We start from the raw sequence: 17,485 nt of genomic DNA, 5'->3' as shown, positions 1-17,485 counted from the left end.
TCTCTGAACCACAAATATGCAGCAGTTTTATCAAAACATTATTTACGCCGTGTCCAAAGTAATCAAGGTTACTCTGGGTGTCTTCATGGAGTATTTTCATTAGCCACCGCAGAATGATTGTCGTCGCTCGCAAAAAAAAAAAAAAAAGTATGTGCCATAGGCTTCATTTGCAGCTATGTTGTCTGCGACTAAAGCTATATATTCACAGAAACTAAAAATATAAAATAAAATAAAGGAATGAGCTCATTTTCCAGAATACTCTAGAGTGCACATTTCACTTTGTAAGTGCTATTACAGTTGCGCACCTGATTGCAATTAGAGATTTGTAGCTAAATTTTTAACCGCTGCTGAGCTCGTGGCCCTTCAAGAATATCAATTTGCTACATTTCTGGGGAAGCACGTGTACAGGCAGTGCAAGTTCTTGGCTGTTTTTTCGAACGACATAGGACTCGACTCGCACAATTGTGACAGAAGTTACTGTGCCTGTGTGCTTTTTTCATAGCTCTCCTCACCACACTGTCACCCATACGTTCCTATTTCTTCTCCTTATCTCCATCCCCAGCTCTGAGCAGCAGGCTAAATTTAACTTTCCAGCTGACTTCTCAGCCTTTCCCATCAATAAACGCATCTATCTAATTGTAGGTGGCCACCAGTAACAACCGTAACAGTTTTCAAAATTTTGCAAACGCAGTTTCTCTTAGTGCTGAACCAATGTTGTCCACTTCTGGAACAATTCGAGAATCTTCCGTGGCGCATGTGCAGCGTGACCTTCCCTATTCCACCTGCGCTGCGGTGGTCACCATTGCTCCACCTCTCGCAGGAATGATGCACCATTGTGCGAAGCATTTTGATGGACGTCGTTGAGCGCGCTCCGCAGGTGCCCGATTTTCGAATTGAGCCAGAAGTGGCCAAAATATTGGTTCAGCCATAGTGCCAAGGGAAACTGCATTTTCAAAATATTGAATACTGTTATGGCTGTTACTGGTGGCCAGCCACCATGGCTGAACCAATATTTTGGCCACTTCTGGCTCAATTCGAAAATCGGGCACCTGCGGAGCGCGCTCAACGACGTCCATCAAAATGCTTCACAAACTGTATTTTGTGAACTAGCCCCGCCGGGGTAGCGCAGTGGTAAGACGCCCGACTACTGTGCCGGAGTACCCGGGTTCGAACCCGACCACGGCGGCTGCGTTTTGATGGAGGTGAAACGAAGTGGCGTCCGTGTGCTGTGCGATGTCAGCGCACGTTAAAGATCCCCAAGTGGTCGAAATTACTCCGTAGCCCTCCACTACGGCTCCTCTTTCTCTCTTTCCACTTTCACTCCCACCTTCATCCCTTCCCTTACGGCGCGGTTCAGGTGTCCACAGAGCAAGTGTGACAGGTACTGCGCCTTTCCCTTCCTGTGAACCAATTATTATTATTATTTGTGAACTATATTCGTATACAATTCAAGAAAAAAATAAGCGTCAGATGCTCCTCGAAGGAGGCCCTTCTGTCAACGGTGTCAACCGACCTTCATGACGCCGCTGTTAATCCGATTCAGCCACGGTGTACCTCCATTCATTTGTTGTGGTGCCCTGCGTTGTCACGCCAGTCGGTCTCAGAGGATTGAGAATGAGAATCGTCATGAGAATGGTCAACACCATTGGCCGCAGGGCGTCCTTTGAGGGGCAAAAGCAGCATTTTTCTTGAGTTGTAATATAATTCACCCGTTTCCTGCTGCCCGCCAACGCTCATATGACATCGAGAAGAGCATTTTTTAAAAATTAGTAGCGGGCTTCTCTGAAATACCTGGTATATATTCTAATTAAAGACATCAAAATGAAAATACAAGCTTGAAAATAACTTCTTAGTAGACCAATTGCTGAATGACAGCAGCATCATACGCCCTTTTAAAACCGAAATTAGCAAACAAAACATTTCTTGCGTGAAATGCAGTCTGGTTGTCTGGATACCCTGCAAATGACTCAGCAAATGTGTGTCCAACCGTTCCACATGCTTCAGCTCGTACTTCGCAAAGTATTGGATATATATTCGAAAATTTTCGATATATTCAGAAAACTCGAAACATCTTTTTTTTTTTTTTTTTTAAACACGAATCGAATAACAAACATATTTGTTATCTGATTCATATTTGAGAAACTGATATTCGGTGTTTTCCGAATATTCGAAAATCACCGAATACATCGCAAATTTTCTAATAGCGCAGTTTCACGACACTGCACGCTTCACCGCAATGCTTGGTGCGTGTATTGTGCAGTGAAGCATCCTCAAACCGTGACGGGGCCATTTTGTGAAGAGGGCTTTCCCGACAGTGTGTGCAAAGCGAAGCAGTTGACGAAACCGGACAGAAGCGTTGTTCTCACTTTGGTGCCTTCTTCTTTCTTGTGCTTATTAAGTTGCAGTTTGCTCCCTTTGTTCGAATTACATGTAAAATGTATTCATATCTAATGTCTTTTGGTTTGTCATTGTTCACTGACTTCTGCCAATGAAGGGGGACCTGCGGCCCTGTCAAGCTGGCTTTTGGCAGCTTTCTCTGGAGGCTTCCTGCATCATGTAAAGTGGTGTAAATAAAGTGTTATTGTATTGTATTGTATCTCAAATGCAGACAGCCGTCTCGCAAGTGTTCATCAAATAAAATTACTGTCATGCAAACGGTCTTTGGCAGTTTTTTTAGGAGCATTCAATAATTCAGCTTTCGGTTAATTCGGTCATTTTTTTTTTCTGGTTCCCCGAAGGCAGAATTAACGAGAGTTTACTATATTCAGAAGCGATATGATAGTTGCGCCCGGTTTCATGCAGATCCTTCGATCATGTACAAAAAAAAAAAAAAAAAAAAAGCAACGCATAAGTAATGATGTGTAGGATTTATACCGGACTTTTCAGTAGGTTATAAAGTTCTCAGCAATTCTAGTTTAATTTTGTTGGCTAATACCACGTGAATTCTGACAAAAACAAGACTAACAATTTTGCTATTTTTATTCCTTTTTTTTCCCTTCAACAATCAGATAGTCGGCATTCAAAGGCAGCTTTTTTTTTCTCCCCCACATTCGACTCGCATTCGAAAATTTCAATACTGACATCCCCTAATGTACCAGAGCGGACAAAAGTGAACGGAGTAAATATTGTTTTGCTATCTCCAGTTCAAGAGGCGTGATTTTAATTTGAAGGGAAAAGCGTGCTCCGTATACTTATGTCCGCACCTGTACATATATATACCCTCAACCTCACTTCCGTTCTCCTCGTGTCGGTCTCGCGTCCCGATTGGGCCACACCGCGCGCGCGGGATGTGAACGGAGAGACCGCGATCGACTCGGGCAGCAGCAGGTGTATACGTTTTCCATCCGAGTTTTGCGGGTTGTGAGTGCGCGCATCTTGTACGCTTGCTCGAGTTTAGGCCCGGAAGAAGTTACTTTCCGGTGCCTGACAGACGCCCAGCATGCTTTCTAAGGGAACTGTTTGGTGCCTGGCACGGATACAACTAGATCCAGTGACCGTCCAGTGGATATTCTCTGACGGCGGAGCAGTTCTCGCGCGCGACATATCTCCGAATGCGATTTTTTGCGAGTTTCATGCAGTTTGCCGATATGATAAGGAAGCGCAAGATGCAAATTTCCGGAAGTGTCACCTATAAGCTAGGCGGCTTGTAGATGGCATCATGGGCGCCCCGACAGCGAAATGCACATAAATTTCGCCATTCGGGCGGGATCAGGTGGCGATCTGGTTCGCCAACATGGCGGCTGCTGTGACGTCAGTGCTAGCCGTGAGACCACGTGGTCGGTGCATGCCGCGTCAACATGCATTGTCTCATGGCGCATTCTGCCGCGCGAATTTACACGCGTACGAGATCTTGGCCACGCCTTATAAAGTAAACAGCACAGCAGCGCAGCAGAGGAATCAATCGGGAAGGTGGGGCGGGTCAACGCGCAATGCGCCAAGGGGTGCTGCATTCGGCTTCAAATAACGCCGGAACTCAACGGGCGGTCACCGAGATGAGAAGCAGCGCAGGCAACGCAGCTATCGTTTCTGGGCGGTGAGCAAGGGGCGTGGAGGTGCAGTGGTCACGCACGCAGAATGCAGTGTCACAAGTGGATTTACGTAGCACTAGGTGTCTAAGGGTCACCCCATGTAGTGCGAACGCGCGTTCCACCGCCAAAGCTCGCATGATACACATTTGACTTTTCAGAGCCTGGGAAAGGGGGCAGAGTTCAATCGTATGTAAGTTCATCTTGCATAAAAAAAAATGTGTGCAAGAATCGTGCGTCCACGACAAGAACATGCCTGTACGAAAAGGTGCGCCCAAGTGGGAATAAAAGATTACGCAGTGTCCACGCTATGCTGCGTGGCGAAACTCAGTGAAAGCATGGTGCGTGAATGACGGATGGATGGTCAGTAGGAGCGTCGCTTTGAAGCTGGGTGGAGGCACGCGCCATCAAGCTCGATATTTTTTGCACCTCTTTGATCACTTTGTGAAATCTTACTATCTAGAGACTCCTTTCTTTCTGTAAATACAAATTCATATTTTGAACCCTAAACTTGTACTTTTACGACACTGCCTTGCTTTTAATCCATTAATCTTCTGATCGCTTCAATTTTTACTAACGTCTGCCACAGACCGATTAATTCACAGTACCTATACGTCACCTCTAAACCCTAAGGTCTCAGCGATAGTGGCTGTGCCGGCAGGGACATCGGTATAAAGACTGTCACCTTTTAGTAAATTTTGATCAATCGTTCCTTTGCTGCACACTGCACACGTGTCATCATCTTGGTTAGATATCTTTTTGTACCCTCGCCTTTTAAGACACGCCGATCTTCTTATTCCAGGGAGAGCTGGGCCGCTCCTACTGCTGTGGCCACGTCGATCGATGTGGCCACAGCTCGTGTTGCCCATATCGCCCACATGTTGAGCGGTTTACAGATCTTTGCAACGAGGGCTTCCTGGGCTTCGCCACATTGCTAGCTGGGCATTTCCGTGCACTTGGCGCTAGCAAGGCGGAAACGCCAGAGAGGAGGCGTTTTGACATCCTTATCGGCCGATGGAAAGGCCACCCACTCTAAGACTCGAGACCGCGGCTAGGACGAAGGTCGGAAATAAATGGTTCTTTGTCACTCACTTCTAACAGTAGGACGCTGTGTCTTGAATTATCATAGAACGATTGTTTTCAGATCTGCCGTTTCCAATTTCTACATAGTTCCAGAGACCGCTTGCTTATAATCCAGTGGCACTTGTCACCCACTGCCTTTTTGAACTGGCGTTTAATGCAGTTTGTTTCCATATCTGCTTTCCTGCATACTTAATGGCTAGTTCTCTTAGTCCTCCACCACTATGAGTAAACTTTCGTTTTACCCAATAATTTACCTATCCATCTAATTTCGCCAAATTTTTTCAAATATTATCGTCACACGATACGTTACTCTGACCTTTATTTCACGCGTCCCGCGGCGCATGCGCCATGCATCGGCCCCAAAACCGTCGAAGCTCTTTTTCAACCAGCCGTCTGCGCCATGCATGTTCCAGCAACTGACGTCACAACTACGCGCTACCCGCCCGCGTACTGGTTGGCGCGTGCATTAAAGCTCCTCCAATGCGTGTTAGCCGCTGGAAATTTCAGTAACTCTAAAATGTATCGCAAAGCAACGCAAAAGCTGCTGAAGCCTTCCTTTCTCCTCGCCGGTCGTAGTTAGGTCACATGATCAGCGAAGTGAGTGAGGAGCGATAAGGATCGATGAACAGCAGCGCCATCCATCGGGCATGCCGTTAGACCGTGGGTTTAAGGTGCGACGCGTGTAAGCACAGCGGAAGGCCAGACGAGACAGCTTTCGCTACATCAGTGATGAAAACACAACAAAGAAGTGGTGATGGTAGTATTCGCAGTGGATATTGTTTAGGTGCCCAAAATAGCGCGAAGACACGTTTTTATAGTCTGCCTTTTCTCGTTCTTTAGATACGTGCATACGGCATGTGCAAGAGTGTTCGTGCTCTAGGCTTGCCCGAGGTACTTCACGAATGAAGTATACCGCGCACGGCAAGTGGAGGTCTGTGAATGCGGCATGCATCCGCTTAATTCTTTTTTTTCCTTTCTTTTTTTGGAGAGTGCTAGCGCCGCACGCAGGCGTTGCAGTGAGAGTGTGTGACGGAGACGTGCAACGGGGGCGCAGGTTCACCACACCGAACAGTGCTTAGCGACAAATGCCCACTTACCACACCACATGCAGGAAAATGTAGCAGACCAAGTATGTACAGTCCTCCATCATGCAGGCCGCTCAGTATCGCTTCGCACTGCCATTTCGGTACACTCGCGATCAAAATAGGCGTCTCTCATAGCCTGAGTCTCTTTGGGACGTTAAACCCCACAAACCAAATCAAATCAGTCAGAAAATCAGGCAGATATAAGCAGTCTTGTCAGACCTGTGACATAACTTCAGTGCCTCATCGCAATGACCGCTATAGTTGTGTGTGCATCGCTTTTATCAGCTGCTTTGTACTACTGGTCTCATATGTCGCACTGTGGGTGGCAAACAAAACATAAACATAATAAAGACGGGTGAAGCGCAGAAGTAGTGATCCCTGCCAGGTTCGCTTACACGCAAAGTTTTCTAATTGGCGCTTAAGACCTTGTACTGCACCTATGTGATTAGGGAAATAAGTAATTTCAAACACCGGGTGCGAGAACAAACAAATAAAAGCACACACAGGTGAGAAAGCCTCAGTCATGCAGCTGAGCCCGCGAGGATAATCGTAACTGTTAGCGCGTTCACAAACACGCTTGTTAAAGTGATTAGTTTGCATCTCAGATGCGGGGAAGTTCGTGATCACAAAGCAGTCCTCACTACTCTCGAAGGCTGAAGGACGCCTTTTGTTCTTGCTCTGCGAGCAGTCGTGGTTGTGGAGGACTGTACCAGGGTCACGTACACCATTCCAACGACATGAAACGACCGTGCACGCATGCGCGCCACACAGCAAGGTCACCTTACCTCACCGAGAACCGACCAAACCAGCCGGAAGAAAACCTGATCGAAAGACACGCGGCACACGGCAAGAGAGGAAGTGTCAATGGACGAACAGTTTCCCTTTAAAACAACAACAAACGCTCAAAGCACAGAATTACGCAAGTAATTCTACAAAGTGTTATGCGTAGTCAATGAGGAGGCTGGGTGGAAAAGCCCTCTCTTTCACTGACCTGCCGAAGCGCACCGACTTCTTCCGCTTGCCGTCCCACTCTTCGACGGGCAGTGGGGCCATGGGCGTTTGAGACCGCGTCGGCACCAAGGAGTTGCTTAGTGGAGCCGCCATGATGCTGTTGGGCACGTCGCCCGTCGGCTGGGCACCCATCTGGATGAACAGGCTGCGGTTGCTCAGCACATCCAGCACTGTCAGCGACGTCTCCTGTCGTGTGGTCACCGGCCAGCCGTTGTCCTCCACGAACCGGAACTCTGGCCGGCCGGACTTCTTTGGCTCGTGCAACTGCGCCGGAGAGCGAGGCACCAAATGAGGCCTTCCCTGCAGTTCCTCGACTTACTGAGGAACAGCTCGCGCAGGACGCTGCAATGATCCGCCATGGAGAGCGAAGTGCTGAGCTCCCATTTAGGACAAAGCGCATGGACACACCTCGCGACGGCCTGCTGTCGCCTTACCGGGCTTCTTCCGCGCGACTGCTGTCTTTTACACAAGGTGACACTGTCAGCAGTCACTGTAACACCATTATGCTGCCACATTTCCGCGTCTATTTTTGCTCTTTCGACATGTGGTTATTCTAGTGGTTATGTTCACCTCTCCTGCTTTCTTCTTGCGGTCGCGAGTCATAGCTCAAGTAGTCGCTTTCCTGCTGCCACCCAGAAGACGCCAGGAATTCATTCCGCACCGAAAGTATGACGGTGACAGTGGAATTGAGCTCGTTGGTTTCATTCTCGACATTGATACCAAATTCGGAACGGGCCACGCGAGTACGATTTATTTTTTTACCGTCACTTAAATTTTCGCGTTACAAGGTCTCGATACCTTACTGCCTTCACGCTGCATGGCAGATGGGGGTGAATGTATAAAGTGCGGTCAAATATCGTAATCGGAACACAAATGATGGGATAAAATAACACGCATACGGGTTTGGAGCCAGGAAATATAAATAAAAATATGAGATACGGCGACCTTTTTCGAGCTTTTGTTCATTTAGTTATCACACGAGCAGAACTCCCCTATCAGGGATCACATGCAGATCAGACAAAAAGATTTGGGCAAATGAATTTTGTCACGGGACAGCTTCGTCTACACACAACGCGTATAGGAGCAGGAGGAACGGAATTGCGTCACGTTAGGTAAGCAACCGTTAGCGATAACAAAGCAAGCACCCGTCCGAAGGTCGGACGGGTCCCCCCTCCACTCAATCACTCAGCGGTCGTCTTTCTTTCTCCCTGCTAGTACAGATGCGCACAATGCACGACAAAGAGTTGCCTTCTGTGGCGTGACCGTCTTCACGGAAGTCGGGTGTGCCTCCGATCGTCCTACTCCTGGGCTAAAATTCTGCTACTCAAGATTCTCGACTTGCACTTTCTCAGAGCATCCAGCAGACGCAGAAAGTGCTAAATTTCTCACGGTCCTCTTCCGAAAAATGGGCCATATCTCGCCGCCTAAAGTAGATGTAAGCATGACATATGCATTACAGGAAAGATGCATTATAGGACGGCTGATATAAGGTGATAGCCGGCTTCGAAAAGCTTAATTCTGTCATCAGCCACTTAGGTGGACGAATATACGAGGTCTTAAAGGCCCACTGTCCACCCTCCGGCCGCAAATATTTTCTTCCCCGGTGACTGTGAGACTTCGCCCCCAGAACGCAAGGCCGCAAAATGTTTTTGAAAAGAGTAGCTAATAACGCAGTTACAGCCACCCCAATCACCCGATACTGTCGTGTTTCTCTCCTTCCGTTCCCTCGCAAAGGTTTTTCACTCTCCTACCCGGTCGTCTAGCCTCCGCAAGACAAATTCCCCTTCCTCCTCCGCGTTTGGCGGGAGGTGGGTCGCGGCACTCCGCCTGCGCGAATAAAAAAAGAAAACGGGCGAGGGAGCGCGCGCCTGTGGATTCAGTCGGGCCGTGGCGAGGGAAAAGCGCGCAGCGAGCGGTAGACACCCATCCTTCACCCTCAGACAGCGAGACGGACCAATGGACGTCGTTCGCGGGAAGTACGTCATTACTGTTGCTCGACGGGCCAGCGCAGGAAACGGGGAAGCTGGCTTCCCGAAGGAGAGCATGAGAGCTTTGATTTGTATTTTCGTTGCTTTGCGGCGCGCGTGTCACTGTAGCATTTTGCACAGACTACCTCCGGTACCTGATCGAAACACTGGGCTCCTTCGCCTAAAAGGTCCTTCCTTGGACAGTGGCTCTTTAAGAAGACCTCTCCCACTCCACTGATGTAAAGCGGTACGCTCGGCTTCTTTTGCCGCTTTTGGCGCGCAGCGACCCACATGTCCAAAGCCAGTCGCGTGCTTCGTCGATGCATGGTGCTACCTCTTTTTCGGCACACGCACCAGAGCTGGCCACATCACGTTCGCGTATTCAACGTCCCTCGCTGCATTCGTACGGTCCCTTTCGCTGCTTCTGCTTGAAGCACCATAACGCTCTCCCGCGCTTCAGTGGACTTCGCAAACATTCGCGAAGCAGAAATGTCGGATGGAACACGATGAAGACGAGGATATAAAACTCACAGTGCGAGAATACAGAGAAACATACTTACGTAAGTATGCTTCTCTATGTCTGAAACCAATGCTGCTCCATTCGCATTCTGCCTGTGATTGTATAGTTACTTTTCTTCTTCTGGTTACCATTCGGAAGGAAAGTTGCGTAATATTTCAGAGAAGTTCTGCCTCATATTCAGCCACAGGTTCGCCGCGGTTTCAGTTTGCCGAAAACGGGAGCAAAAAAAAAAAAAAATAGGGCGATCAATTAGATGAGGAAGCAATGCGAAACCATGTGTCTTTTCGACTCCGCTTATGAGTAATGAGGACAACATTAAAGACTTTCGTTATACAGTATCCCAATATTTCGCCTCTCCCATGTGCCTGCCCCACGACAGCAAAATGGAGAGTTCCTTTTCTCCATCTTGCCACTTGACAACCACGGTAGATGGCGCAGGCTTCAAATTACGCGGACAGTTTTCGACTTTATGTCATTCTAATGCTTTTGCATTAATAAAATTCCGGACACATGCGCGAGGTGCTGGGTGCGACTTGTGCATAAATGGATTCCCACTAACTTTCCGCTGACGCCCACGCATTCTATCGGGACCACCTTCTTCTCCATATCTGTTCCCCTTCTTGCTCCAAGCTGGCCTGGAGAGCATGATACTTTTTTCCTCAACCTAAGGAGCCTTGTATGCAGTGCACGTTATAGTGAAGGCGTTTGCATAGTTAGAAAAGTGAGCCTCTCCGGTGCGGATTCAAAAGTACATGTGTGAATTTCGGACGAGAAATGGAGTATGCGAAAATCCAGTCAGCATCTAGGCCCCGTTTATTAATGCGATAACATTTAAGCTGTCGTCAAGGGGGAAACCTCACGTTCTATGTTACAAAATTCCCTGGTTGGTCGAGATAGTCGTGACGTCACAACACATGGCATCGCGCAGGTAATTCAAACCCATTGCGATCGCACAGTAAAACAGTGATAATGTCAACACGCGATTGCTCATTGGTATACAGGGATCGTGACGTCATTACAATATCATTGCATAGTGCCTCTGAAAAAAAAAGAAAATAAATTTATCTGAAAGGAGAAAAGGTCGTCGAGTGAGGATCTAAAGTTTCGCACCGCTGTCTTTTCGGTAGCGAGCCGGGCGTCACCTCATCTACACCACTGAGGAACGTTCTCACTCACTTTCTCTGAAATGATATTGCAGTGCACTCTCGAGGTCAAGTAAGGGTCGTCCAATTGTCAGAACATTGCGCAGAGAATAAAGCAAAACTATGATTCGGCCACACGCAGTCGTCCCCGTGTTGTTCTTCGGCGGCTCGCGTCGCTGGAGACACCGTATGCGCCGCAGGAATCCTTTGTGCCAAACATGACAGGTCACAATTTGGCACATACGCTCAACTGAAGCAGCTCTATGCCTCCGACGCGAGAGTCCACACTAAGTGTGACAAGTCCAGTGCCACTCACTATTTTCCCTGCGACACTTAATCAGAATGAGCCGATTAACTGTCCTCAAAACGCAACTTCCTTCTTTTTAACTTGCTGCGTCACTGTCAAGTGGCTTAACTGATGACTCAGTGTGCTGCTAACTTGAACCACCGGTGTCACCTAGTGCGACGGTTCTGTCCTAATTGGACCCGAGACCTTATAATTTCTTGTTAAAATAATGGCTCTGAGGCCGGGAAGCTTTTTGTATTTGTATTTGTGTGTGTGTGTGTGTGTGTGTGTGTGTGTGTGTGTGTGCGTGCGTGCGTGTGTGTGTGTGTGTGTGTGTGTGTGTGTGTGTGTGTGTGTGTGTGTGTGTGTGTGTGTGTGTGTGTGTGTGTGTGTGTGTGTGTGTGTGTGTGTGTGTGTGTGTGTGTGTGTGTGTGTGTGTGTGTGTGTGTGTGTACGTGCGTGCGTGCGTGAACACGCGAAAATTGCGAAGTGGGAGCTCGGAATGTATTTATGTACTAAAACGCATGTAACTTGCACGTCTTCTATGTCGAAGTTCGTTGTATCGTCTCCGTGCGCGATGCCCTCGAGCCAACACGGATTCGCTAAGGAGGCGTACAGAAAGCAGCTGCATATCCGCATAAGTTGTTCTTGTCGTCTGGGTCGACTGCATGCACTGACCGATACGGGCTGGGAAGATATGGCCCTCTGCTGCTGAACACGAGATCACAGGCTCAGTATGCCCCGTCGGGGCGGTAGTGCCTTGATGCCGACGAAGTGCAAACTACTCGCAAGACGTGCTGAACTTTAAGTGAACTTTAAGCAGCCCCATGAGGTCGATGCTCGTCCGGAACAATCTGTCGCGGCGTCCTAGGTTAGTCCACATCGTAAACGTGGCTTCGGCACTGAAATATAGCTATGTACAATGATGATCGGACATCCCCCTCCCCGCCGTTCTCAAAAAAGAGTAAAAAGTGCACTTAAGCAGAAGAGCGTACGCCGACGTGCCGACGTCCTACCCCGGTCGGAATACATCAGTGTGCACTTATCAGTGTGCTCGAGACGCATCAACGAGCGAGCGGACTCATGCCGCAGCCGTACCTGCTCAATGATGGCCTCCCGGAACTGCCTCAGGACAGCGTTGTAGTCGCTGAAGACAAACCCAAGCGAGCTGCCACCCGTGGACATGACTCCTATCCTTGGTTTTTCTGGAACGAAAGCACAGAAGTATGTAGAACAAAAAAAAAAAAAAAAAAGGGGGGGGGGGGGCGCTTAAGCTATGCATTTGAAGGTATGATAAGGGAGCGTTAATGGCTCCCGTTTGCCAGGCCCTCGTGCGGATCCTCGTTCGAGTACATGCACCTCGTTACTTGCTTGTTTATTTGCGTCTCTATCATCATACACATACAGTTGTGAGATACCAAATTATGCCAAAGACCGCCCGATACAGGTACAGACCTCCACTTAAAAAAAAAAAAAAAAAAAAAAAATGAAAACACTAAAAATGATTATCGCTGGCCCTGAATTCTGACACATTAAAAAAAAAAAGTGAAGTAAGTTCAGTACAAGACAGAAAATAGACTGCACAGCCGTGAAGCGCTAACGCTGAAATGCTTGAAACAGTAAGCTGGAGAACAGTGCCACATTCCGGCACCGGCCGATTATATATTCGGAAAAGTGACAGCAGTCAACAGCTAAGCAATGAAAGTGCGCCCCTCTCAGTCAGCAGGGGTTGTGACTGACTGGGTAACAAGACAGAACACACAAAGAAAACCAGGTGGCGGTTTCACACGAGCAAGGCAATCTGGGCTAGTTGGTTCGACATTGCTAAGGGTAAAGAACAGCGCGAAAAATTAGCAGAGTTTCAACTACGGCTAAACTGAGTTACACGTGAGAAAGTACGGTTTAATTCGTGTTTAGCTGTTGGTCGATATTTGTTGTGTGCTTTTTTTTTTTTTTTTTTTTTTTGCTCTAAGTTTCGATTTGGTTACGCTCTAGTATATACACACATTGGGTAACGTATTCACGTTTGCGGCGTTTCTTTCCCGTTCCAACTCAGCCCGCCGGACAAGACGCACTTGTACGGCCGAGACAGTATAGAACACTCGCCGTCCTGGCATGGTCTGACGTGCCGTAGCAATTGCGCGGGGCGCCTATGCAGGCAATCATGACGTGTAGCAAGATGTTATTTTATTTATTTTTCTTGTTATTTTCAGCTTTTATTTTATTATTTTATCCCAATAAATATCACGGATTATTATTTTATTAGTAATACCACCATCACTATTCACCAGTTTTGCATACCTTACCAATGTTTTCATTAGTAATTGGTTTACAGGAAAAGAAAGACGCAGCCTTTGTTGCGCACACCTTGAAAGCCTGGTTAGACCTCGTGAAATGGTGCATTCGCCCTAAAAGTGTTGTTCACCACAATTACCAAGAGGGCAAAACGCGCCGACGCAAGCGAAGAAATCCGAGCTTTGTGCCATTCCTGCAACCTTTGTTGGTGCCGCTTGCAGTCGCCTTGCTCGCGCAAGTCGCAACCGATAACGTTGCCAAGGATGACACAGTTCATTTGGCACGCAACGCCGGGGGTGCGGTTTCGGGGTTCTCCGTATGGGCTGCAGACATTTTCCTTCTATTTTACTAAAGTGCGAGGCTTCCCCCTTCTTTCCCAAAGCGCCGAGCGCGCATGAGCAGGTATATACGGGAGTAGTTTGTCACGAGGAATTAAGTAAGCACGTAAATTTCGCTGCATCAGCGCCGAAAGCCTGCAGAACAGTTTCGTGTCTATAATGTTGAGCTGCTCTCTTTCACGTAGAGGAGATGGCAGGGTTGCCGCCAATATCGGCTTTAGCTGTGCCATCGAATTCCCGGACGAGAATAAGTCATGCAACGGTGCGGACAAAAGTCAACGGAGTACGCTATTTCTTTCTAAAATTTTTCACGCCTTGCATAATTGAAACTGGCAGTAATGGTATGTGCACCGGTGGTAGACACCGATGCCCTTTCAGTAGGACAACAGTTTTTTTTTTTTTTAATCTCCAGTGCAGATTTTAATTTGAGCGGAAAAGCGTGCTCCTTTTATACTATGTGCACACCTGTACAATACAGGGTGCTCCAAATTATTTAACACGATTTTTTTTTTTTTTTCAAAAGTGAAAAAACACGCCCGTGAAATCTGTTCAAGAGGGTGGTACGGCAGGGCGGACTTTATTTGCGCTGTAGAGCGCAATAAAAAGACGCATAATTAAATCGCGTTGCGATATTGAAGGCCTTAAACATTTTAGGTGAGTCTCATTTATACAATTTCTTAATCGGAATTGTGGTGCGAAACAATGAAACTGAAAAATACGCTTTTGGTAGCACGCTAAGCTGGTTTTGCCGCAGTGCAGGTTGTTAAAGTGGCATCCCTGCTCGCAGTATTGCCACGGGAATCACGTAAACGTCTTCTACGTCATGAATGACGTAAATTGCATCTGTATTTCACTCAAGTGAGGAAATTCTATCAATTTGTAATACGAGAAAGTCAACTTAAAGAGCTTCCAAAACTGCTTTTTTAACGTTCGATGCAGCGAACCACGATGACGATTTCCAAAATTTAAAAACTGTCATCAGCTCCCATTTTGACAACCTTCGACTTAGCAGTTTAATCATGTGCCCTGCATCCAGGGATGAGAGGTTGTAAATACGAATAAGACCATTCTACATTAGGTGACCCAGAGGCCACCTAGCAGTTTTCTGTGAAGCGGCGTTAGAGTTTAAGGAGTTATAGTAGCAGTTATCAAAAGGCGCAACGCTCACCTCGGCTCGATGATATACAGTAAGAATTTAGCACTGTAAACGTCATACCCTTGGCGAACTTAATATTTCGCGAACGCGGCGTAAGTGGTGCTACAAGAGTATTTTCGCAGGCACTGAACTTTGCGAAGCAGAAGAGGTAGCTATAGGCTCCTTCCTTCCACAAGAGCGATGCTATGCGTGCACAGCAGGCACTGCGGCAAGGTTGAACAGCAGTGAATATGATACAGGGTTTTTTGACATTCGAATATTCTAGTAAAAATTTTACCATAGGTTCTCCTCTCCGTCCTGACGCACTCTACATAATTTGGGCACCGTACGATGATCCGTTCACGCGCAACACGGCTTTAAAATATGCCGTTTTCATGGCTCTGCTGGCAACACTGAGTTTCTGACGTCACAAACAGTATACCCAAGGTACCATGGTATACCGGCGTTACTGTCCACTTCCCGAGTGATTATAAAATTGTGAGGCTTGTATTGAACTATCTCAGACATTCTATGCAGTGCGTCGTGATTTCCATACTTCATTTTCACCATCCAACGCACGTACGAGTGTTTTTCTAATACTGAGTGTGACGTCACCATTCCATCAAAGGGGACGTCGTTTCTGGCCGTGACAGAAGTTTCGGTTTCGATTTGCTGTTTTTCCTTTTTAAAAAACTTCTAATTGAAATTTCTAAAAACGGTTTTTTGTGTTGGAGTCAGGACATGCCGAGGAATGTAATTCAACTAAAAACACAAAATGATGAAAAAACCGCCGGAGTTTCCCTTTAAGAAACGCTGTACAGGACGCTTTGGTGCAGAATGCCGTGTATTGTAACCAAGTTGAAAGGTAAATAATCCACACTCAAACATACTTGCCTATTCTAACTCGATTCTTCCTCGGACCATTAATGATTGGACTGACTTGTCATCAATCACAAGTTTTTTTCACGGTCATTGTCATCCGTCAGATTCCTAATGATTGGCGCACAGCCAAGGTCATACCAATTTTTAAAGCTGGCGATCGCACATCTCCTCTGAACTACCGACCCATTTCATTAACTAGTACCGTCTGCAAACTACCGGAGCACATCATACATTCGCAAATCCATAACATACCTAGAGAAATTAACATAATGTTCAAATACCAGCACGGCTTTCGCAAGGGATATTCATGCGATGTCCAGTTAGCGGGATTTACTAATGGCTTACTATCCTGTATTGACGTCGGCAACCAGGTGGATGCCATATTTCTGGATTTTTCTAAAGCTTTTGATCGCGTTCCTCACCACATGCTACTAGAGAAACTAAAAAATTTTAACATTAGCACACAAGTCATTTTAGGATAAAAGATTTTTTGTCATTCTGAACCCAGTTCACAAATATAAACCTCTGTAATTCCTCTTTCATTCCAGTCACGTCCGGCGTTCCACAAGGAAGCGTGCTTGGTCCATTGCTTTTTCTAATATATATATCAATGATTTGCCTAACTGCATCTCGTCCCGTGTAGGACTGCTTGCCGATGACTGTGTTATTTACCGTAAAATTACTACTGAAACTGACCAACAAGCATTGCAATCTGACCTAAACGAGATTAACGTGTGGTGCTCTGACTGGCAAATGACACTAAATCATACCAAAACTAAGTGCATGTCATTCACGCGTTCCTCCTCCCGCATTCCAACCCCATTCATTATAGATAACAATACTGTCGAGCTTACTACAACATACAAATACCTTGGAGTAAAATTTCAAACGGATCTAACATGGCATCATCACACCAACATTACTCTTGCAACTACCAATCGCTCACTCAAAATCATGAAACACAGATTAAAGAAAGCACCCTTACACTTAAAAAAGCTCGCATACACTATCTTAATCAGACCTAAAATTGAATATGCATGTGCAATCTGGGACCCGAGCCAGGATTACATCATACAAAACATTGAATCCCTGCAAAGCCGTGCTGTTCGCTTCATTTTTTCGGACTATTCCCCGTACACCAGTGTTACACATTTAAAACATCGTGCCGAATTAGATCCACTATCACTACGACGAAAACACGCTCGCTTATATCTATTTCACAATCTCTATAACCACGACGTTTTGCAAGACGACTTCTTTCAGCCACCTGGCCTCATTTTCCCTCGCCGTGACCATCCCTACAAAGTCAATCGCCCGGTTTGCCACTCATCTTTTTACGCACAATCATTCATACCTAGAACCATAAGTGACTGGAATAACCTACCATCAAGTATTGCCACCGATATTCATCCAGACAAATTTCACAAAATGCTGCATACTCACATCAGAATGTGACGTCCCTCTACACCACTGATTTATATTACATAGAGTAAATAATCCTTCTTTTGTGCTCCCTCGAATACCACTACCTTCTTTCAGATGTATCTGTATTCTTAATCCGGGCTGTAAGCAGTTTTTTTTTTTTTTTTTTATCATTAATCTCAACTGTTCGAAATTTTACTCTTTTCCATTTACGATCTAGTGTTGTTCAACTGTACTTCTAAAATGGTGTTTGTATTTTGTTTCTTTGTCTGTTTTTGAACTAGGTGTTATCAA

The 17,485-nt window shown here is 46.6% G+C and overlaps 1 protein-coding gene across 1 annotated transcript in view; it reads right to left on the bottom strand.

Annotated features, from left to right (window-relative positions):
• Nucleotides 1–17,485, bottom strand: part of LOC146206391 (uncharacterized) — an 80,254-nt gene that overhangs the window by 15,022 nt on the left and 47,747 nt on the right. The window contains exons 3-4 of the mRNA XM_084591059.1: nt 12,218–12,324; nt 7,185–7,468 (exon numbers count right to left, since the gene is read on the bottom strand). Of these exons, the coding sequence (XP_084447185.1) occupies nt 7,185–7,468; nt 12,218–12,324 (391 nt within the window). The remainder of the gene's footprint in view (nt 1–7,184; nt 7,469–12,217; nt 12,325–17,485) is intronic.

This window comes from Amblyomma maculatum, chromosome 1 (genome assembly GCF_055883805.1).
Source record: "Amblyomma maculatum isolate TAMU_Amacu chromosome 1, ASM5588380v1, whole genome shotgun sequence".
In the NCBI taxonomy this organism is placed as follows: Eukaryota; Metazoa; Arthropoda; class Arachnida; order Ixodida; family Ixodidae; genus Amblyomma; species Amblyomma maculatum.
This window is presented reverse-complemented; position numbering and strand designations above follow the sequence as displayed.